Source organism: Aptenodytes patagonicus, chromosome 10, assembly GCF_965638725.1.
Source record: "Aptenodytes patagonicus chromosome 10, bAptPat1.pri.cur, whole genome shotgun sequence".
NCBI classification, from domain to species: Eukaryota; Metazoa; Chordata; class Aves; order Sphenisciformes; family Spheniscidae; genus Aptenodytes; species Aptenodytes patagonicus.
The window spans coordinates 24,028,852-24,051,181 of record NC_134958.1 but is presented as its reverse complement, the minus strand read 5'-3'; the positions used below and the strand labels follow the sequence as shown (position 1 = coordinate 24,051,181).

The 22,330-nt window shown below is 49.9% G+C and overlaps 1 protein-coding gene across 4 annotated transcripts in view; it reads left to right on the top strand.

The window, feature by feature from the left end:
• Positions 1–17,707, top strand: part of CSNK1G1 (casein kinase 1 gamma 1) — a 112,736-nt gene extending 95,029 nt beyond the window's left edge. For 3 of the 4 annotated variants that reach the window (XM_076348616.1, XM_076348618.1, XM_076348617.1), the window contains 7 exons: positions 203–287; positions 2,459–2,607; positions 4,161–4,265; positions 8,156–8,263; positions 11,389–11,495; positions 13,860–13,883; positions 16,970–17,707. In XM_076348616.1, the coding sequence (XP_076204731.1) occupies positions 203–287; positions 2,459–2,607; positions 4,161–4,265; positions 8,156–8,263; positions 11,389–11,495; positions 13,860–13,883; positions 16,970–17,024 (633 nt within the window). In that variant the 3' untranslated portion in view covers positions 17,025–17,707. The remainder of the gene's footprint in view (positions 1–202; positions 288–2,458; positions 2,608–4,160; positions 4,266–8,155; positions 8,264–11,388; positions 11,496–13,859; positions 13,884–16,969) is intronic. The other variant, XM_076348619.1, reaches the window with a different exon arrangement.
• Positions 17,708–22,330: the final 4,623 nt, after the last annotated feature.

The following is a 22,330-nucleotide window of genomic DNA, read 5'->3' as shown; positions in this document are numbered from 1 at the left end:
GCACGTAAAATGTATAGTGAGAATTACAACAGGGTAAGACAGTATTCCTACTAGTGTAGTCTAGGATGCAGTTCAGTTACAAGTAACATCTGCTACCACCCAGAATTGGTATTAAATACCTTGTTTTTCTTCCCATACAGCATGTCGTTTATCACATGGTTGAACTCTTTCTCCACAACTGTTTTGTCTTTGTGCGCTACAGGCTGACACCTTAAAAGAGAGGTATCAGAAGATTGGGGACACAAAGAGAAACACTCCGGTTGAAGTTCTCTGTGAGAACTTTCCAGGTAAAGCCCTGATGGGACCATTTGAGTGCAGTTGGAGGTGGACATACCTTGTTAAATATGAGCTCCTCTGGCAGAAAGTATTTGGATGATGTGTATCCATTATGTTGTTTCTCAAGCTGGCAGACAACTGGAGCTGCCGCTATAAATTAGCGGGGCCTGAGGGCTTGTGGCTGTGACTTAAAATGAGCATAACTCTTCTCATCAAGGGGGCTGGACAATGCTCAAGTGCCACGTGTTCCTGCTTTGCTTCTTGGCTTCCTTCCAAAAGAGGGCCACGTTATTTTCCCTTTCTCAAGTGACCATGTTGGATCTACTGTGTTAATTCTTTTCCAATTGGAAGGTTTTGCAGGTGTTAAAATTGTAGGTGGCCAGCTTAGAAGATGGGATGATGTGTCTGTCCTTGAATTCCACCTTCTGACAGTGGTTTTAAGGAGAGTATTACTAAAGATGTGCTTCTAGCCAAGCCCAACGCTTTTTCTCCAGTTAAAAGTCCACCTTGGAGCTTGGAAAGCAGAGTACAATGTTAAAATCCCCCCCAGGTACCCTGTGGCCTTCACAGAGTGGGGTTTTTTTTTTTGGTGTTTTTTGAGATCCTGACACCAGGGAGAGTACCCAGGTTCCCACGATCAGCCCCATTCCTGTCGGAGCCGTTGTGTCACATGGCTCTTTCCCAGTATGAGGAGCAGCAAGCCTGGAAGGGGATCGTTGTTCACTCGAGTCATGCTAATTCCCCAGACGTATTTGCATCCAAAATCCACCCAGTTCCAAGCAAAACAGCTTCAGGTTGGCTGTTCTCATCTTCTTCCCCAATGCTCCTTCCTCAGAGCTCAGTCACATCTGCAGGTCTGGGTTGAAGGGAGATGAGAGAATTTATTTCTATTTCTTGCTCACCTGAAACCTGTTGGTCCTCCACCTTTCAGAGATACTAGAAGGAAGAGGGGATTACCTTTCTTCTCCTTTTTTTCCTCTTTTACCTCCATGTGACATGCCAGCTGCAAGCCACAGAGTTAAGTATCAATAAGCAATGCTGTTCTTATTTTTGTTAGCTAAAGGCAAAAACCATGCTGGTGTATCAGTTGTACTGCAGTGCACAGACTTGTGCCTCGTACTGAGCTCTGCTCAAACGTCCTACCTTGGCTTAGGCGTGAGCCAAGGGAGAGCTGGGAAGGGGCAGGTCATGGGTTACCAGGGCTCAGTTCTCTGTGCATGCAAAGTACAACCCAGATGCAGGAAAGCAATTAATTAGCTTAACACCAGTGTTCTGTGTGCGCCAGGTAAATTAACGTTGGAGCCTCCCCTTCAAAGTCTTGTTTTGAATATTCAAGGCTATGACTGATGCAATGACGTTGGGCAGCCAGACCCTAGTTGTTGCTGGAACTCAGGGGTGCCACGGGGTGCCCACCAACATCTCCTGCTTTCCTTCCCCAGATGAAATCGTTGTGGCTATTTTAAACGTCTGTGTGAGCAGGCATACATGTGAGCATCCTGTTGGCAGGTTCAGTGAGTTGGCATTTATTGTACAGTGTGTTTTAGTGTTTGGTTTTATACAAACATATAGAATAAAACTAGCTGTGGAACTCAGATTTGAGGTGGAGCAGGAGCTCTCTGGAGCAGAGGTGGGACTTCCATCTTTGCTTGAGAAGTGTTTGGATTGATTTGCATTGTGGGCTATTACTAAAAACCACTACTTTTATAGGAAAAGCCAGAGGTAACACCGGCAGCCCAGACAATTCTCTCACAGCGTGATGCTCAATGCTAAAACGCAGACCTTGGTTTATAACAACTCATTCAGAAGATTCAGAATAAAAGCCGACTATTATTAGACTTTGGGCAGGGCAGGAGGGCTCTGGAAAGCTGAGTGAGATTCATCTAGCAATAAAAGACTGTTGAGTAGGTCACTGAGGGTGAAGACTTGTTGGATATCCTCAGCTTCTGTCAATCCGCATGGCTCAGCTGAACTTAGCGGAGCTTGGACAACTCGTGTCACTGGTGATCTGGCCCTCAGCCCAACTTTAAGCACCAACTTTGAGCCTAGTGCCATGGGAAAGCCTCGTTGGAGTTAATTGAAAAGCGTATTTCCAGTGCGTGTGGTGGCTCTGAGAGGCTTGTAAGTGATGGAGCTCATATGTGAGCAGAACTGATGCTGCTGCTTTTTTCCCCTTTTCCAACAGAGGAGATGGCCACATACCTCCGTTATGTTCGGCGATTAGACTTCTTTGAGAGACCAGACTACGATTATTTACGAACCATCTTCACAGAGCTGTTTGAAAAGAAAGGCTACACCTTTGACTACGCCTATGACTGGGTCGGCAGGCCAATTGTAAGTTGTCCCTGCAAAATGCAGTGCCTTGCCTCCCAGGTGCTGCTTCCCCACCACCTGGCTCTTTGTTCCCGATAACCCCAATTAATGCCAGTGAGCTTAGGATCAAATCTTTCACTTCTGTTCTCTAGCTAACATGGGCTCAACGTAGTGAGATGTCCTGACGTTGTGTTCAGGGGGTTCTAGCAGTGCCTTGAAGTTTCCCTAAGGGGCAGAAGGCCCCTTCCCACCTCTTTGGGCTTGCCCTGGTGGGGCATTCAAACCTGATTTTCCCATTTGTGGCAATAAACATGACTAGACTTAATTTCCTCTAGTCTAGCACAGGATTTGAGATCAATATCTAAAGACATCCATCTTAAAGCAGGAGAGCATACTTGCTGCCTCAGCACTGAATGGTGGAAGACCTCTATAATGGTCGAGTTCTCATCAAGAGATACGGGTGATCTAGGCAGGGCTCTGACGGATGCTCAGTGAATAGTAACAGCAAACCAGTTCTGAGCTCAAAAGATCTTGGGGCTTACCCTGCTCCAGAGGCTGAACCAGCTCTTTATAGCACATGGCAAGGAAATGTGGGAGTAACCAAGCTCTATTTAGCAGTTCCAGGACATGAGATGGACCATAATCGTGATCTTGTTGCGTCGCTTTTGTTGTCAAAAGCCATTTGTACTCAAGAAGACCTTGGCTGAAAGATGTGTCATGGGGAAATCTGATAGAAAAGTCTAAAGCTCTTCCGCTGGCTGCCTGTCGGTTGTGTTTTGTGTCGGTCTGCTGATAGCCTTCTTGCTAATGGCCAGTCACCACACACCAGCAATGGCAAAGGCGTCTGTAAATTAATTGTCACTGGTGCCAGATCGAATGCCTTCAGTGCTAAACTTGGTACCATTGCCGGTGATTTACCGTCCCAACTATATTTAGCATTACCAATGTTTACTGTGCCCAAAACAGTTCATCTTCATAAGAAATCATTTCCTTTGTGAATCATGATTTTTTTCTCATTTTTGTTTAATTACAAAGGCAATTGATAAAAAGCACCTTGTAAGACAAGCATGCTATTGCTGACAACTGCAGTGGTTGCTATGGAGATTTTGATGTTGTGAGCAGGGATTATGACTTTGGTGAGAATAGAGCAGATGAAGCTTTAATTTTAACACGTCCTGTTTCTATGCAAGCCTGATTTTTGAAAGTGGCAAGATGATGAGATGAGGAAAACAAGTCTGTATATTTTCAGTTGTAATAATCCTATGTGAGACACATTAGGTGTGATCTGACACCGATACAGATACCTAACTATATCTTTTTAATTAATTTTTATACAAGACGTTTGGTGCTGGTGTCCAGCATCAAATCACATGTCCATCAAATCATGGGGATTTTATAGCCCTGGCTGTAATTTTCCTTGGTTATTGTCAGTACCTTTGGGCAGTGTTTTGATGTTTTCCTGCTTCTACCCGATGGGAGCCAGCCTGACAAGTTAGGTTTGTGCATGCATGTGTTGAGAGAGAGCGCAGCATCTTCAGCATTGGCTTCATCCTAATGAACACCTTGTTTTCCAGCCTACCCCAGTGGGATCCGTTCACGTAGACTCTGGGACGTCCGCAGTAACAAGAGACAGCCACGTCCATAGGGATCGACCATCGCAGCAGGCCCTTCGCAATCAGGTGCGTTGCTCACAACTGCTTTGGCAGTGCCGCGTTGTTTGGCACCTCTCCAAATTCCTCTTGGACCAGAGAAGCAGAAGCCATATGCCATTAGAGGTGGCTGGGGCTGATTCTTGCCTTGGTCATGGCAAGCACAATTCCTGCTTAATTTAGAGATTGCAATTTGAGCAGAATTTTGTCAAAGCAACAGGTTGCTGAAATACTGTATCGGCCAGTGGAATTCCTCGGGATCATGAACCAAGTGGAGTATAATTTGGAATGGGTCATTTTTCTGTAGTTTGTGGGTAAGCTGTTTAAGTCAACTATCCAGCCTGGTCAGACTACCTGACCTACCTGGCCAACAACGTTCTTTTGGGTCCTTTTACTCAGAGCATGTGGACCATGGAGTAGACCAACAGTTGTGGTGATGGCAGCCTACTCCCAGGTGCCCTCTTCCCATGGACCATGCGGCTGCGATAAGGATGTGTGTGTCCCATGTACATGCAAAAGAACCTTCTCAGGGTGTCCAGTTCACGGCATGAGTGTTGCAGAGCATAAAGGACTGCCAGGGTAGGGTCCCTTGGGGAGGCTGGGCATCATGGTCCGGATGAACTGCCAGTTTTTGAATTTGAATTTCCCCATTTTTTTCCTTTCTAGTTGTAGTATTTTGTTGAGAGTTTGGATTTTCTGTATTAACAGAACTGATCAGAAGTTCAGTAGATCTCCAACTGCCGGCTCCTAGCTAGAGCTGTTGGTGCTCTTGCTTCCCAGTGAGTGGTTCTGGGCTTGCTCTGCTCCTCTAACCGCTGTGTGCCGTTCTAGCTCCTTGTCTGCCGGCTCTGCTCCCACTCAGCTCGCGTGAGCTGGGGTTTGTGGGTGCAGAATCAAGTGTGAGATGTAATAACCTGCCTGGGCTCAGCTTTCCTTGTTCCATGCAGCTGGGCTCTGAATGGTAGAGCTGCTAATGTAGACTAGAATACATCTCAAGCCATCAGCTACAATCAGGATGAATACCCCTCATTAGAAGTGTTGCTTGTAGGAAGCTGGATTGTTTGAAGCACGTGTGCAGTACTGTTATTTATGCATGTTGATTAGTGTGGACTGGTTTGTGAGTACTAGTAAAATAATCTGCTTTAATATATTGCCTGATTAATGCATTAACCCCCCTTTTTTGGGCGGCAGCCTCTAGTTGTCTGCTTTGACAACACTATGTACGTACGAGGCATCTTGTTTCCTTTAACAGACAATGACGCCTGGCTTCATTTTCAAGCATGTTAGTTCACAAATTATAGTACGTAGCCCAAAGAAATCTGTCCTATTCCCAAAATATTATGCAGGCAGCCTTCAGTCCTTGTTCTTCTGAGCCTATCAAATAGTCTTGATGCTGTATTGCATGGCAGCTTTTGTCATTTTTTTTAACCTAACCATTACTTAGGATGCTGAATTATTTAATATTCCCGATATGCAGGGAAAATCAGTTTCTTCTTGCCAAAACACAAACAACTCTCTTCCAAGGGATGTTCCTTTTAAGTGTTGAGCAAATGATTTCTCTAAAGGAAAAAGTAGAAAAAATAAACATCTACAGCAGTGAATTGGAGGCATGGGTTTGGGTCAAGTGACTGCCTTGATCTCCAATCTAACTGCCTTATTTTTGTTCACAGGTATAATAACTGCAGATTCTCTTTTATAATACTTGGTTTCCCAGTAAAAATGCTGATGAGAGAGTGATCTCCTTTTTGTAGCCTTTTCCTCTAGGAAGTGCAGATACTTACTATCTCTCAAACATGGGTGAGCCCTGCCCCCTCTGTCTTTAGGCGCCAGTCTTGTCTTGCAGTTTGGTAGCTGGTAGGAAGGTGATGAGTGTTAATGGGAATGTGATGCTCTCAAATTTCACGGGCATCACTTCCTCGGTGTCACTGCTTGGGTTGCATTTTGGGTGGCTTGGCTCAGCTCAAGCCTACTTCAGAACCAGTTTATCACGTACTTGGCTGTAGAGCTAAAAGATAAAAATCTGGCTCTTGCGGCTGCTAAAGCCTTTCCTAGAAGCTGCTTCCAGGCTCCTAGGCAGAAGGGTGCTTCTCCTAACGTTGACGTAGCATGGTACTACTTCATCACCTGGGCTAGCCAAGCGACCTGATGGCGTAGTGCTTTGGAAGAAGCAGCACTCAAGATCTGTCTTCTGCTGGCTTTTAAAACCTGCATTTAAATTCTCCAGTTGTTCATAATCTTGTGACTTGCAGCCATTAAAAAAATATTCCAAGGGAAGTGCTTCTCCTTTGAATGTCACGAAGTACAAAAAGCGTAAGCAGCATCTCAGGCTGACGGGAAGAACATGTAATAAGAAGATTTAATAGGATAAGCCTGGACAAGGCCACCTCTAGGGAAATAGTACCTATGAACTGGATTTGGTGCCTGCTTGGAAGGAGGAGCAGCACTGTGGATTGCTCCGGGAGGGAGTCAGAGGTCACGTGCAAAGGGAACGATAGCGAATATTTTATAAAATGCCAGGAGACTTCTTTTTTTATTCTGCTTCCCTTTGCATGTGCTCCTGTTCTAGTTGAGTGGCAATTTACTAGTTAGTGTTGAAGTTTATTCAAAGGTTTCTGGAGTCTTTCTCCTGTGTGGAGCTGCTTGCGGTCTTTTTTTTTCTTTTTTCTTTTTTTCTTTTCTTTTTTTTACAGTGGCACTGAGCCCTGTGGCTTCTCTCTTGTTCAGACCAGGGCTTGGGCTCATCATCCGTGGCTGCAGGGAGTAACGCAAAGTAGTGCTGGGGAAAGGCAGGGCCTTCGCACCTCTCTTTGGTTAGCTCCTTCAGCTTCACTGCTGACAACCTGGTGTTTATTCGCTTGAACCTCTTGTTTCCTAGCCAGGTCCATGGGGTCTCTGTTCAGCATCCCACCTGCCAGCTGCGTGTGCGCTGGGGGGACTCTACTGCTCTGCCCTCTCTTCTTTCAAATTTGTGCTTCAGCTTTGAAACATTTGCTTAAATTTTTTATACGGCGTCCAGGGAGACACCTTTTAAATGTGTCCCATCAGTCACTTCAGGCTTGACTACGTCCTCTGCTGTTGGCCTGAGGCCAACTCAGGTCTACCTGTTCGTCCTACACTTCCTGGTGAAGCATTCCTCCAGCTGGTCGGTTGGGTTTAGGTGCACCGAGATCCTCCTCGGTCTTAGGTGAATGCTGGATGTGTTGTCATCAAAGCTGGGTGACCTGTGAGGAGCTTCACATGCAAGTGCAAAGTGGTTCTTCTAATAAAGCAAATAAAATTCTAATTTAATTGCCTAAAGTTTGCATCTGTTGGGGATGAAGAAGAAACTGTTAGCGAAAGTTTCTTATCTACTTTTCTGCAGAAAACCAAAAAACCACCAACCCTCTCTCCAGTCAAGCAGGTGTGGTGGATGTTTCCTTCTGCACTGTACAGGTGAATCAGTGTGTGGAACTGGCTTTTGGTGAAATAAATGTGGCTTTGTTTTATGTTGCAAATTTGAGTTAAAAAAAGATGTATTTTAGGGAGGTCGAGCTTGTGTATCCAATCTTGCTGCCATGCCAAGTGCTCTGGTGTGTGTGACCTGACAGACGTAGTTAAATATACTGTCAGTGTGTTTATTTCTATGCTGAAACCCATGGAAATGAAGCCGTGTAAAGAAATAACTTCCTGAATAGATCTGAGCTTTCTCTTTGTTTAGCAGCTAGAGGAGAAGAAATCCTCCTGCAGTGGATTACTGCAGACGCCGCTGAAGTAAAATATGAGGTGCACTTGGTAAAGAGAAATTTTAGCCCAGCTAAAAGTTTAAATGCCTTGCTTTTTGCAAAGAAACTAACTCACTAACAAACACCCTTTTATTTTTTCCCCTCATTCACCTTTTGCCCTCTCTTCTGTTTCTCTTGTGCTTCTGAACTTGTGAGCAGGCATCATCAGATCGCCGAGGGGAGTGGGAGATCCAGCCAAGCCGGCAGACGAATACCTCGTACTTGACATCTCATTTGGCTGCAGATCGGCACGGAGGATCAGTACAGGTACCTCTTCCTCCTGATGTGTACGGCCTTGATGCAAGAATTTGTGTGAAATCCTCTGAATTCTCCTCAAATTGCGGTAACACTGTGGTCAGAGAGCAATTTCACAGGCCGATTTGGTCCTGTCCTGTATGTAACGCTCAAACCATGGTTTTGTGGAACCCAAGCTGTGATGGCCAACATCGTTGCTGTTACCGCTCCAACGAACCTTTTCCTGGGAGAGCTATTTTGAACTCAGATTTGTCAAATTGAACACGGAAAGGAGTGTATATTAGCAGGTCTGGTCTATAAAGCACCCCTCTATCCCCATCTTGGGGATGCTTTTAGGTAGTAAGAAGCAGCTGAAATAGGGTTGTTGCATATAAACCCCATTAATGTTACGAAAATAGTTGAGCTGTTCCAGTTCAGGCTTAATAGGTGAGGTTCTGGTCGAATTCCTCCTGCTTAATGGAAATCTAGGGGTGTCAGACTGGAGAAATGCACAGGGGATGGCTGGTGCGAGTAGACTGTACAGCCACTTCTCCCTCTGGATGGAGGGGAGACAGGCTCAACTGTCGCTGCAGTTGCAGGGAGTGGTGACCCTGTTCTCTTGCTCCCCAGTGCATTTGCATTTTAGTTTTGGATCCAGTGGCAGACCAGCACAAGTGTAAGAGCATGGTGGCTGCAAGTTGGATCTCTGGGTGATTGCACTGTGGAGGGTGGATGAGCAGAGGACACGTGACGGTGCCAGACAGCATTAAAGGTGGCACTGCAGCTAAGTTTCTAAATTCCTGAAAAGACCGCTTCTGTTTATGAAACCTTACCTGCCTCTGCTTGTCACTCAGGCTCGATAAGGGAGTTTCTTGCACTGCTGCCAGAGTAAGATGGCTGGATGTGCTAGAGAGAAGATGCAAGAGTCATTCAAGCAAAGAAGAACTGTCTGATATTGCTGGCGAGGTGAACTCTTTGGCAGAGGTTTGCCTGCGACAGCTGGTTCTAGTGCCAGACACAACACTTTGAAAATTGGCTCTGGTGAAATGGGAATTAGTGCCTGGAGTGGGACAGAGCTGAGCTGAGGAGACGGGGAGTGCAGGGTGCCCCTAAGTGAAATGCAGATTAAGTTGAAATTTTTACTTATTCCTGATACTTGGTTGGATTCAATGATTTTTTTTGCTTGATTAGCCACGTTCCTTTTTTCATTTAAAGATATTTTACTGAGCAGCAGAGAAACTGAAAGATAAGGAGGAACTAACGTATGTATAGCTTTGATCTCAGACGTGAGCAGACAGTAAATTGGAGAAGTGTTCAAGGTCAGGTTGGACGGGGCTTTCCCTGATCTAGTGGAAGATGTCCCTGCCCATGGCAGGGGTGTTGGACTAGATGCTCTGTAAAGGTCCTTTCCGACCCAAACCGTTCTGCGATTCTATGAATTCAGCACTCAGTAAGTACAGAGTAGGTGTTTTTATTCATATTTTTTTATGTAAGAGGAATAGTTTCCTTGCGCAAAGGCAGCATGAGCTGTGTCTCCCCACGAACAGTGCTCTGCGAGAGTAGCTACAGCAATAAGGCAGTCCTAGTCTGAATTCGACTGGGAGGGTTGCCTACCTGAGCAGTTTACCAGCCTGTATGTGTCACCATAAGCATTAAAATTCTGCTTACCTGCAGCCAAGAACAGGAAATCTGCTGCTGCGCATGGCTGCTGGGCTGAAGATGCTTAAGTTGTTTCTCAGTAGATGCCCCAGCTCATGCTGAACCCTTGGGAGGTCAGTAGCTTCAAGTGGCCGTTTCCTTTAAGGCAACGGTCGAATTTGCCACATCAAAATGAAGTGGTGGCATGTAAAAAAAGAGGAAAATCAAAGCCTTTTGTAAAATTAAATTTAACAAGTAGCTGGAGAAAGTGTAGGAAGATCACTGGGAATAGCACGATTAAGTGTTAGCGTTTTGCAAAGTTGTGTGGGAAGTGTGAGGGTCTGGAGAACCTGGGTGGGCCTACAGTGTGATGAGTCTGGGAAGGGGGGTGTGAAGAGAACCCAAGGGGTTGTCACTCGAGGAGAGCTCTGAAAACCACGTGAGCTGAGTCCTGACCTGTCTTGGCAGAGATTGGCCACGGGACTTGATCTGCAGAAACAGCAGTTGCTGGTAGAACTTAAGTATTCGAAATGAACATGGATAGATGCACTTAATAGTGAGGGGACATCTGCTTCAATGGCTTCCTTCCCTTAACCTCTGGTGGTTAGGTCATCCAGAGCCACCAGGAATACTGGGTACCTTGACACCCCCCCCCCATGGGAGATACCTCCTTTTACCTTGTAGAAAGGTGAAGAGGTGGAGCGGGAGGGGAACCACACATTGTTACAGCTCTGGACCCAGGAGCAGCTCCAGGTGTTCACAGCAACGCGCAGGAGCCTGTCCTAACTTCCAGATGGAGCGCGGAATGGCCGGCCAAACTTCAGTCCCATACAGGCTTCTTTGGCGGTTGTGGCAATAGAGCAATGATGAATTATCCAGCAAATTATGTGCTCTCTGGGCAAATGCAGAGCTGCTGGGGATCTGGATGGTCATCCCTGTAATGGAAATGCTGAAGTAAGCCATAACGTCAGCTGTGAAGCAAAAAGAGACGAGAGACCGTATCAATAGCTTTTGGGTGAGGACGTAATTCCAGAAACTGGCTGTGTAAGGAGTGAGACTCTGGTGGCTCTGGAGCGACTTCTTCCCATGGTGCTGGCAGGCAACAGGACTGAGTCGCTCGCCTGTAAAAGTGTCAGGAGAAAACAATCAACATAATACAGTTTGTGTGTGTATATAGGGCTGTCAATTAGTCTTCACACTAGTGGCTACGCCTCCCAAAGTGGCGTAGCTTCCCAAAGACACAAGACCTGTGTTGGGCACAGGAGTGTGAATTAGTGAACACAGACACAGTCCCCTGTCTGCTGTTCTGCTTGGGATGAACCAGCTGGTCTCTCCAAACCAGGTACATGATTCAAAGGCATCCAAGGAATCTGACAGCCTGCTAAGAGGGTGCAAAGAGACAGGAACAAACGGAAGTTATTCTGCAGATTTCCCGTTCCCACAGCATCCCTTGTCCCGGTGGGTGAAGACGCATCACATGCAAGGGGCCTTCGTTAACGGGGTGTTCATTTGTGTTTCAGGTGGTTAGCTCGACCAACGGAGAGCTGAATGTGGACGACCCAACGGGGGCACACTCCAACGCGCCAATAACAGCGCAGGCGGAGGTGGAGGTGGTGGAGGAAGCTAAGTACGTTTCCTTTACAAACAGGCTTTCCACTGGTGTGGTCATTAATCCTCCTCCTGGGAAACGAGTGGGGATATTTACCCGTGGTGAAGTACTCGATGCTCGTGTCCCATGCCCTTTTCCTTGCATATTGCTGCTTTTGTGCATGGTGCCTTCAGTGCTGCTGCTGCTTCTTTTTAACACTTGTCATAGCTGGAGAATGTAACTCTTACTCAGAGCATGTATTGCAAGATAGACAGTAGCACAAATACCAAAATAACGTGAATTGATTTCAGGAATCCCGGTGAGCATCCCCTGTTCCAAAAGGAGAACGTGCTGTACTCTCGTGCTGAGAGTGTAGGAGTAGCTTGAGCACAGCTCAGTGAAGAGATTGTTGGTCTGAAAGTTAACACTTTATTTCTGACTGCAAGAAGTGGATGCCAGGATCCAGAATGGTCCTAAAGTAACTCTTGCAGGGATGTGAATTCTCTTGGTCCAGCCCAACAGAAGCTGAGGGAGAGAAACCAGAAGCAGCCCTCCTGCTTGTGGGGAAGAGCGTGCTCCCTCTGAGCTGACCTCTCCTCTGTAGCTTATGGTCAAGAGCGAACCGATGTACAAAGTTGCTGCTTTGACCATTTTGGCCTCCTCTGCACACGTGCTGCATCTGGCACCATCATGTCACCTTTTGCATGATCCTCAATATGGGACCTTCTCACTGCCTCTGAACTAGACCAGGACCCTAGCAGGTCACAGTGTAATCCTGACACTCCCCGTGCGAGGGGTAAATAGGACGCGGGGCTGCCTTTGAACTGGTCGGTGCTGTGACGTTGCCCAACTGCCTGGTTACAATTTGACCGGATGACACTGGTGTCGCTTGACCCACGTTGTTTGTCTCAGCCTTTGTGGGAACTTCTGTTAGGAATGGCTTGTGGGAGGGTGAAGAGGAAAACTGGCAGGCGTGAGGAGGGGTGTGTCGATGGAAAAGGTCCCTAGATATGCGTCAGTCTGAAGCCAGTGCTGGTTGTCCTGAAGGTCTTCTGCTGTCTATTCCTCTGTCCCTCGGGAAGCACTTGTGCGTGATCTTGCTCGCTGGTAGCTGGCCTGGGTGTGATCCTGGCAGCAACATGCCCGAGCAACAGATACACTTTCTCCTCCCAGCCAAAGGAGTGAGCTTTGGTTTTGGTGCAGGCTCCTCATCAAGTACGGCAGGGTGGGGGAGATTGTGAGGCGCAACTTGCGGATTGGGCAATACTCCTCTTAGATGTGGGTAGTGTGGCCTGCAGAGACCACCAGTTTGGCGTCACAGGCTCTGTCTTGGTCAGACTGAAGTGGGTCCCCCCCGGGCATGTGGCTTGGGGTTGCCCCTAGGGAGGATGGGGCAAATTGCCACCCTTAACAGTTCTCGATGCAACAACCCAATGCAAGGAAGAGCCAGCTTTTAAGATGGGACCACCTTCAGCCTGTTTCTGCAGCTCCTTGTTCAGCGAGGCCAGGGTCTGGACCCCACACCCGTGTACGGGGGAGATGTCAAGACAGGTGAAAAGGAGCGTGCAAGGGCCGTGCTGCCCAAGCCGTGTCTCGCGATGCGTGGAACTGTTCTGTCTCCCTCCAGCCCTTGTTTGTGTGGTCCCAAATAGGTTTTGGAGGTGCTGGGAAGCAGAGCACGGGCTGCTTTGCACTGGCAAGTTTGGGGTATCTTGTAATTCCCAAGTGTAGTCTGCTTCGTTCCTCTTGCCACAGGGAGGGCTGGCTTCATCTTCCCTTGCATCTGTGATCATAAATCCCCTCAGATATATGTGGAGGGCAAAGGACTTTTGGATTCTGCTCTGCAGTAAAGTGGGCCAGAAAGAGCTACGAGGAGCTGGAGCTCTGTGTTTTGAGATGAGATGCAATAGCAGAAAGGTCTTTCCCTGGCACTCCCGGCAGGCAGAGGAGCTGTGCGAATGCTTCTGCTTTGGGGTACGCTGGAGATAAGCTCCTGATCCCGGCCGAGGGTTTCACTGAAGGGCTGGTCCTAGGTGTAGATCCATGATCTGCCCTTCTGCCACTGGATCTGCAGGGGACGAGAGAAGATTCCTCTCCTGGTGGCCCTGAGCCCCTTTCTGATCCCAGCCCCAGATAAGAACCTCATGGGGCCAAGTGCCTTCATGGAAAGTAGGGGGTGTTTGTCAGAGGCCTCAAGACCCTGGAAAACGTGGCAGTTCTCAGCGGCGCCATGGCAAGGGCAGAGGTGGTATGAGGGCTGGGGGCGGGCGGCGGGCAGGCATGGTGTGTGTCTGCCAGTCTGCACTGCATGTTTGCATGGCTGCAGTGACATGCTTTCATCCCACCTCTGTGAACTAATTGCTCTTTCTTCCTTTCTGTGTTTTTTCTCTACACTCTCTGTAGCTGCCTGAAAATGCTCAACTTGTGGTGAGTCCCTCTCTCCAGTCCACATGCAAGGGGGAGCGGACCAGACTAGACTGGGGTTGGCAAAATCAAACCGACCAAACCCTAAAAAGGCACAAAGTCAAAGCCAACCCAGAGCTGTTTTGATTTGAGGAACATGCTGAGGACCACATGCAATATTGGGGAGGGTGTGGGCTATGTCTGAGCGGCCGCATTAGGCTGAGCAATTCGGCTGATCTCTGAACTCATGGATGCAAAAGATGGATTTTAATTTTTTTCTATTCGGCTTACCATCTCCCCCAAACTGTTACGTCTGTGAGCAGATGATGTCTAATGGAGTTGGGCAGAGTCGGGACCAGGCTTGCCGAGCGCCTTGCAGGAATTCCTCACGCAGACGGTTACGAAGGGAAAACCCTGCACTGGGTATCGAGGGAAGGGGGCTGATCGCTTCCTCGGAGAGTTTCCTCTGAAGAAGCACGGGCCAGGGCCTGTATCGTTAGAGAAGATGGAAAGACGTGGCCATGGAGTCCTCATTAGTGACAGAGCCCCAGCTAGAGCCCCTGCTTGGAGAGGGTGGGTGGGAGATGGCTCCTTTCCAAAAGCCCTGCAAGCTGCCAGCTGAGGGTGCAGGTGAGCTGGCTTCTCCAGGAAAGAAGGGGTGGAGGGGTTGGGATTAGCATTGGTCCAAGCCCAGCTCAGGCATATGTACAGTTTTATCAGGGTTTTGAAGCCGCAGCTGTAGTGTCCCAGTCTCAAGGTGTCCCATGGAGGTGTTCCCTCCCTCCCCCCCCCCTTGGGGAATCCATGTACCCAGTAAGCAGAGGACCAAGTGGAGACTCAGAGGAGTTTGTAGGTCCCAGGGAGGACTGATGGGTGGGAATCACTACGGACCAAGGTGACAAAGCCCGTGTGCGGTGAGGAATGTCCTTGTTGGATGGGAGACTTGACCGCCTCTGCCCTGCTCTCCATAGGCATTGCCTCCAATACCTCTGGCATCTCTGGCTTCTCTGTATGTCGTAGTCTGGGGCTGTTCTCTTGGGCATTGTCTGCATGCAGAGAGATCATGTTCTGTAATTGTCAGCCTGCCTTATTCTTTTATTTTGGTGTTTTGCCTCTGCCTGTCTGATCTGCCAGGACTTCCTTTCCTGAACCCTTCCCTGGACCTCTGAGTAACAGCCTAAAAAGACAGTCACAAGGAAAAACAGCCAGAAATCAGTCAGCTCCCTTCGTTCGGTGCCCAAGGAAACGAGTGCTGCTCAGCCCTCTTCTTCCCTTACCCACTGCATGCGAAATCATAACTCGTGCATTTTCCATCCTCTCTCCCCATGACATCCCCCCCTTACTCACCATTGCCCAAGTCATGAAGGAAGGTGGCTGCTGTGGGAGAGAAATACTGCGACAGGTTAAAGCAGGAGAGGGTGGCAGATGGCCCGGGACAATAAAATGCAAGACCAGTCCTGGGGTGGGGGGGTGAGAGTGCCAGCCATGTGCAGGAGCCTGGGTTGGGTGGTGCTTCAGACTGTACGCCGCAAACGTCAGGCTAGGTGGGTAGTGATGGAGTCGTCACAGGTCGCTCTAAGCCCGTGTTCCTGCAAGGACAAGTGCTTTGTGTTTTCTCTCGGCTCACCTCCAAACTGAGCCTGTTTAGGAACCTAAAGACAAATCGTGGACGTTAAACTTCCCCTGGCCATTAGTCCATGCAGGCCAAAGGAACATGGGGTGGGAGGTGGCCCTCCTCTTGCTGTGGCTGTTTGAGCTCTCCGTGTTGTAGGGGATTTCGGTCTCCCCAGCAGACGATCTGTGCTGGCAGGCTTGGCTCACGGGGTGGGGGGGGTTGGGGGGGGTGGTCACCCATCGCTTTTGCACCTCGTAGTAAGGCTCATGCATCCAGGGGCAAGCACCTTCTGGGGTGCGAGTGAGAACGAATCTGTTCTTCCAGCTCTGAGAGGATAGAATCGTAGTGCTGACGTTTCAGAGCCACGAAGGACCCAATGGAAAATAATTTGGAGAAGTTGTTACAGTGTTTTTGAATGCTTTTTGTCTGGCTGTTGGTAAAAGATGCTTGTAGGAAAAAATGGTCTTTGCATACTCACATCCGCTCTTGCTGCTTAGCCAGGCATCCCTTCCACCAGCCTGAAAAAGTAGTCTTTCAAGCATCACCCGGGCTTCTCTGGAGATGGCTGTAAAGGCAGAAGGAGAAAGACACGTAGCTCAGGAGCAGAACTTGCATAGAACAAACACCTTTCTTCTGTGCAGAGGATTCCCGACAGTGGGCTGAGGACAGAAAGGTAGATATGCCTTAAACGCCAAGTAATTCTGTAGGAAGCCAGCAGGACTAGAAAACCTGGGCGACTGCTTTCAGTGTATCCCACAAGTGAAACCACCACTCTTCACGGTTCAGCTGCGATGGGCGTTTTTCTCCCCACCTCAGCCTCCACTATCCATCCTTCTTGCTTCCCCTAATCCCCGGGCGCTGTGCACCTCCCTTGCATCGGATGGGGGAAGAAGCAGGGGTTCTGCATATCGGCACTGAATGATTTATCCAAGGTGGAAGCTCTGGTTATCGTGAAAGGTTCAGTAAAGAAACCTGGTCCCTGAGCCGAGATCTCTTTGGAACTTGTCTTTTTAGTGAACAGTGGTGAAAAACGTGTGTATCGTAGCTGGGAAGAGCAGCCAGGCAGGGCTCGCCGTCCCAGTCAGCTTCCTCCGGGGTTCGGACGGAGGGAGTGGAGCATCTGGATCCTTGTTTACTGCTTTCCCAGATGGCTCCTTATGTTCCTGCCCCAGTCGAGCTTCGGGAGGGAGACAGCCCGGCTCCTGGCACTCAGGCGCTGTGCCCCACTGTCGCGCGCAGCCTTTGGGTGGCAGGACCTCCCAGCACGTGGCTACTTGCCTTTGCTGGTCCACCAGTCCAGGTGGCGGTGTCAACCATCCACCAGCATCTGCCGACCTTGCCAACCGTCCCACAGGACGGCAGGTCTGTCTGGGCCTTGGGCCGGGTGCACGGAGGTGCTGTTGCATGCGGCTGAGTGGAGGGAAGCCCGGGGTGGCAGGGGACCTTCCTGGGGTGCCGGGCGCGGGGCTAACTTGCCTTGTCCTTTGTGCCCCAGGTGCTGCTGCTTCTTTAAGAGGAAACGGAAGAAGACGGCTCAGCGTCACAAGTGACCGGTGCCTCCTGGGCCTTGCAGGAACCACCGCGCCTGCAGCTCCTGCCCTGTCTCACTGGAAGGGGCTTCTCTTTAGGGGGGAGGAGGAGGCATAGGAGGAAGAGAGGAAAAAAAAAAAAAAGTGACATTTTAAACCAAAAAGAGAAGAAAACGTTCCAAAACAAACCACTCTGGGGTGGATCTGCTGAATGGTCTCCCTCGTTCACTCCAAGCCTGAAGCTCCTTTTGGGACCAGGACTGTGGCTGGCTCAGGTCTTGGTCGCCCTGGGAGGGGGGCTGGCTGGCTGACCCTCCTTCCCGTTGTTTACGGCGAAGGCATCGTTCACGCAAACCTGAGGACTGTGCTTAGTTCCTGCTCACTTTCCTCCCCTCCCTCCCCTGCACTCTCTGCTCCTCCATCCTCCTCCCTCCTTAATTAAGCGAAGAAATACCGTAGGCTCGATTGGCTGTCGAGAGGGCAGGAGGATGCGGTGCGGGCAGGAGAGCTGCGTGGGAGAAGGGCCTGACTGCTGCAGCAGTAAGAGACAGGTTCCCTTTTCGGCTCCTTGGGAACAGTTACACTGTAATGTGCAAGCTGTGAGAAATTTGCAATCTACTGTTCCAGTTAGGTTTTTTTTCCGGCTCCCTTGACACCTCCCTCCTCTGATGGTAACAGAGCAATGTGGATTGTTTTAAAGAAGCTGACGTCGTTGCACTTTTTATTATTTTTAGCATTTACAGATGCACATTGTATCTGTGGATCTCTGCGTGGCCACACGGTGCCAGCGCAGACAGACATTCAGCTGGGAAGACGGTGGGGTGCAAAGAACGCCCTCAAGTGGGGATGTCGACGACATCCGCACAACCCTCGTGCCAGTCTGGGGTTCCCGACGCCCGCCTTGGGCCATGCGCTGAGGAAAGCATACTTGAATTTTCAATCACCCTTTCTAGCTGCCGGTGAATGTCCCTACCATGGTTTCCTACACCGTGCCCGACCCAACCGGCCGGGAGACGTAAGGCTGTAGCCCGGCATTGACAGGAGGGAGTGGCGTCAGCTTTGCTGGGCTGGAGGAGTTGGCGCTGGCTTAAGAGGTAGATCTGGATTAAGGTAACTGGGAGGCAGCCGTTTCCCAAAGCGTAGGCATTTCTCGGTGTGGGCAACCGGGCAGCCTTCTCAAATCCCTCCGGTAGGGTGGTTGTGAACACGTACCTTCTGCAAGAATACGTTAGCAGGAGCAAAGCTTCCCCGGCAGGGGAGAGAATACTTCACTGCCTTAACACTGATTTCATCTCCAGGTGGTCAGATAGGTTTGACTGGAATAGCCTTCACGTCCTCTCTGCGAGCGTGGGTCTGGGGCATGTGGGACGCCATCCTACCCCACAGGAGAAGCCACGGTTCTCATGCACCACTTTTGAGCCAAACCAATAGCTAGCAAAGGGCTTGGGGCGCTTTGCACACGTGTTAAAAAAAAAAAAAAAAAATCTTGCATCCTGCTGCAGTGTTTTCAAACCTGGGGGAGGCCGAGGCTGGCCGGGTGTTACCGTAGACGTGGCAGGGCTGTGGGAGAACTCAGCAGCTTTTGGGGAGGTTGTGAATAGGTTCCTTGTACTTTGTCTTTCCACGTGTGACACCTGACCAGGCTGGGACTGTTCACTTGAGGGACTTCGCTTGTCATAAACTCGGGCCTGGCTCACCCCAAAAATCCCAGAAAGCATGAAGGGAGGAAAGGGAGAGACTAGATCTCATTACCTTTTTTTTTTTTTTAATGATGATCTGCGTAGCTTGGAGTTCGTGGAGCGGCACTCCCAGGAGGTTCAGTTCCCCTGGCTGGGCAGAAGCGGGCTTAGAGGGCAGGAGATCATCCTGGGCGGGGAGCTTCTGGGCTTGCTCTTTGTGCATCCCTAAAGCAGGCGGACGCTGGTGTGGTGCCAGGGCGGAAAAGCCTCGCTTCCTTGCTGGGATCCCTGTAGAGTGTTTCTTCGCCATTCTCCGCTGCGTCCTCTCCATGCCTTATCCCAACGAGCGTGTCTCGGAGGCACGGAGCTCTTGGCTCGCGTGCCCACCAGGAGACACATGCGCCCCCCTTCTTGTTCTGCAAAGCGCTTTCCTCGAGCCATACCGTGGGCCAGGGCAGGAAGGGGACTGCTTGCCTCCCACAGGCGCGTGCCGGGGAGCTTCGCCCTCTCGTCCCCTCCTGCCAGAGGGAGGATGGGGACCGTGGCCACGTTCCACCCTTCTCTTTCCGAACTCCTCTGCTGCCAGTGGCTCCCAGAAGCCCGGTGTCTCTGGCACAGGCGTCCCCCTCTCTGCTGTAGGAAACCATGGTTTGGCGTCTTGGGAGGGGGAGAAAGGGGCACAGGTGCTCCCCGGGGAGCAGTCCTGCCTGCTGCAGATGGAGCCAGGCCCTGAGACACTTCTGTTGCTGCCCTCCCAAGCCCCACTAAGTGCCTGTCACCAGAACTCGATTCCTTCTGCATCTCCTGCCGTGTTTGGTCATTCCTTGCTGCCTCCGGTCAAGGAGCAGCTTGTAGTTGCAGCATATGTAAGTGTTTGCAGGGTGAGGGAGGGCGGGGGGGAAAAGGGGCCATCTCAACAGTTTTTGTTCTTAAATGTTTTTGTTTTGTTTTGTTTTTTTTTAAAGTGAATGTATTTGATTGTTTAGAAACTTTCCTGACCTTGTTTTTAAGTGGGTTGGTTTGAAAGCTATTTCACGGTGACCCACTACCGCTTCTCTCTGGAGATACGATGTTCTTTTAATCCTACGATGATGTGTTTGTAGGGGAGGACTGTCCCCCCACGGCATGCTGGTAATGCTCACTTGTACCAAGCCCTCTTGCACTATAATCGTACATTGGACTCTTCAAAAGGGCGAAGATGTGGGGTGGCTTTTTTAAAAAAAAAAAAAAAAAAAAGGAAAATAAAGCAGGTTAACAGCAAGTCCTGTGCTTGAGGAAACCGCTGTCCCCAGGGAGCTCAGAGGTGACTAGGAGACACAAGCCAGACTGAGCCAACCATGCTGTGGTAGGAAGCAGGGCATTAAGCCTACCTGGGCAAACTCTCCTCTCCTCGCCAGAAGTCGTTAGCAGCTGGGAGACCCCAGGGGCACGAGGGGAGGGCTCTCAGGCCCGCGCGGCGGGGGGCACCCGGCGCTGTGCTGGCCTCCCCGATGTAGCTCTCCCACGGTGTGGCCCACCAATGTTGCGATGCAGTCTTCTGAGGTATCAAGTGAGATGATTATTATTTTTTTTTCAATAAAACATTGCACTGCTGCTGCATTGTTCTCCATGAATAGACGTATTTATTACCTCTTCCTGACAGCATCACTTGCATTTTCTTTTCCTTTACTTCTGTTGGGCACTCTTAGAATCATAGAATCATTAAGGTTGGAAAAGACCTCTAAGATCATCGAGTCCAACCGTCAACCCAACACCACCATGCCCACTAAACCATGTCCCTAAGCGCCTCATCTACACGTCTTTTAAATACCCCCAGGGATGGGGACTCCACCACTTCCCTGGGCAGCCTGTTCCAATGTTTCACCACTCTTTCAGTAAAGAAATTTTTCCTCACGTCCAATCTAAACCTCCCCTGGCGCAACCTGAGGCCGTTTCCTCTCATCCTATCACTTGTTACTTGGGAGAAGAGACCGACCCCCACCTCGCTACAGCCTCCTTTCAGGTAGTTGTAGAGAGCGATGAGGTCTCCCCTCAGCCTCCTTTTCTCCAGGCTAAACAACCCCAGTTCCCTCAGCCGCTCCTCATAAGACTTGTTCTCCAGACCCCTCACCAGCCTCGTTGCCCTTCTCTGGACACGCTCCAGCACCTCGACGTCCTTCTTGTAGTGAAGGGCCCAAAACTGAACACAGTATTCAAGGTGCGGCCTCACCAGTGCCGAGTACAGGGGCACGATCACTTCCCTCTTGGTAGCCCTCCTCTCCTGTGAGAAGGCTCTGAGCCCTCCTTTGCAGGGACGATGCACGGTGTGGGATCTTACGGGACCTTCTCAATGCTTTGTGCTTTACAGCCATGGAAGGTTCAGCCCCACAGAATTTGGCCAAGGCATGGTGGCACCGATTTCTCTTCTCCCTGTGCCTGCACGTTACTGCTTCAAGCACCCTGGATAGCAGAATGGCTAAACCATCGATTACTTGGAACACAAAGATGTGAACCACCCCAAAACATGCTGTCATGTGGTCCCCGTGTCTCTGGAATAGCATCTACAGCTGCTGCTGTAGGTGTCAAGCGTGCCTTCCCCAAGTGGAAGGGCACTGCGTACGCCTGTCTGCTGGCCAAGGCACACTGAGGGGCTTCGGCTCCAGCCAAAGTAACCACCAGCCGAATTCCTCGGCACACGCCGTGCTGGCAGCCGTGCCTGCAGAGGAAGGTGGCAATGACAGGCCCAACCGTTGCTGCCTCGAGTGCCACCTTCCTCTGCACCTCTGTCCACTTACAGGGATCTTGCGTAGAAAGGAGAAGCACTGTGCCGCTTCTGTGGAATCAACCGCCAGGATCGCGAGGTTTTCCAGCGTGCAAATAGCTGCTGCTTATTTATTCTCAGTACAGAGAAAAGCATTACAGGAGATGCCACCTATTAGCCAAACATAGCAGCTTTCACTGTATCTAGGCAGGGAGTGCACCTGCAGTGCGACTCCACTCTTAGAAACTGCTTCACGCTGGGATCTTTGTTGGGATGCTTTTTCTCCTTTCGTTTCCCAGCCTTAAACGTAGTATTTTTAGCATGAACTTTCATTTCTCATTCCCAGAAATTAGTCTTGGGACACTTGTGCTCCGAGAAGGAAGGCAAACCTCAAGCTTTCTTTCCCTGGCCCTTGGAAACGTGCATCTCTACCAGGCAGTTCCTTTAAAGGTTTGTATGCTAGGTGATTAACACTGACCAAGATCTATTTGAGTAGACGTTAAAAAAAAAAACGTTAATTCCCACGTATTCAACTAACTCCAGTATTTGTGAAGGACTGTGCTAAGCTAGACATCGGCGCCTGCGATACCACAAACACTTCCGTGCGCTCTCAGCCTGGCCACATCTGGTATTTAAGAGAAATCCGGGCCTCTCTGATGAAGACTGTTCTCCTCTCGCTCCTTTCTTTAGCTTTATCGCGCAGCCCCGCCCGCTCTTCAGTCTTGCCCGGGAAAGAGGGGAGGGGGGCAAGTCGCAGCAGCCCCTCTCCCCGCTGTACCCTCGCGAGGGGTGCCTCAGGACAAGGCTCCATCTTCGGAGCAAGGAGCCGCTTGCTCCTTTTGGAGCAAGGCCGCGTCCTCCCGCTGCCGGGCCCGGAGCGGCGAAGGGCCCTGGGGGCGCCGAGTTGT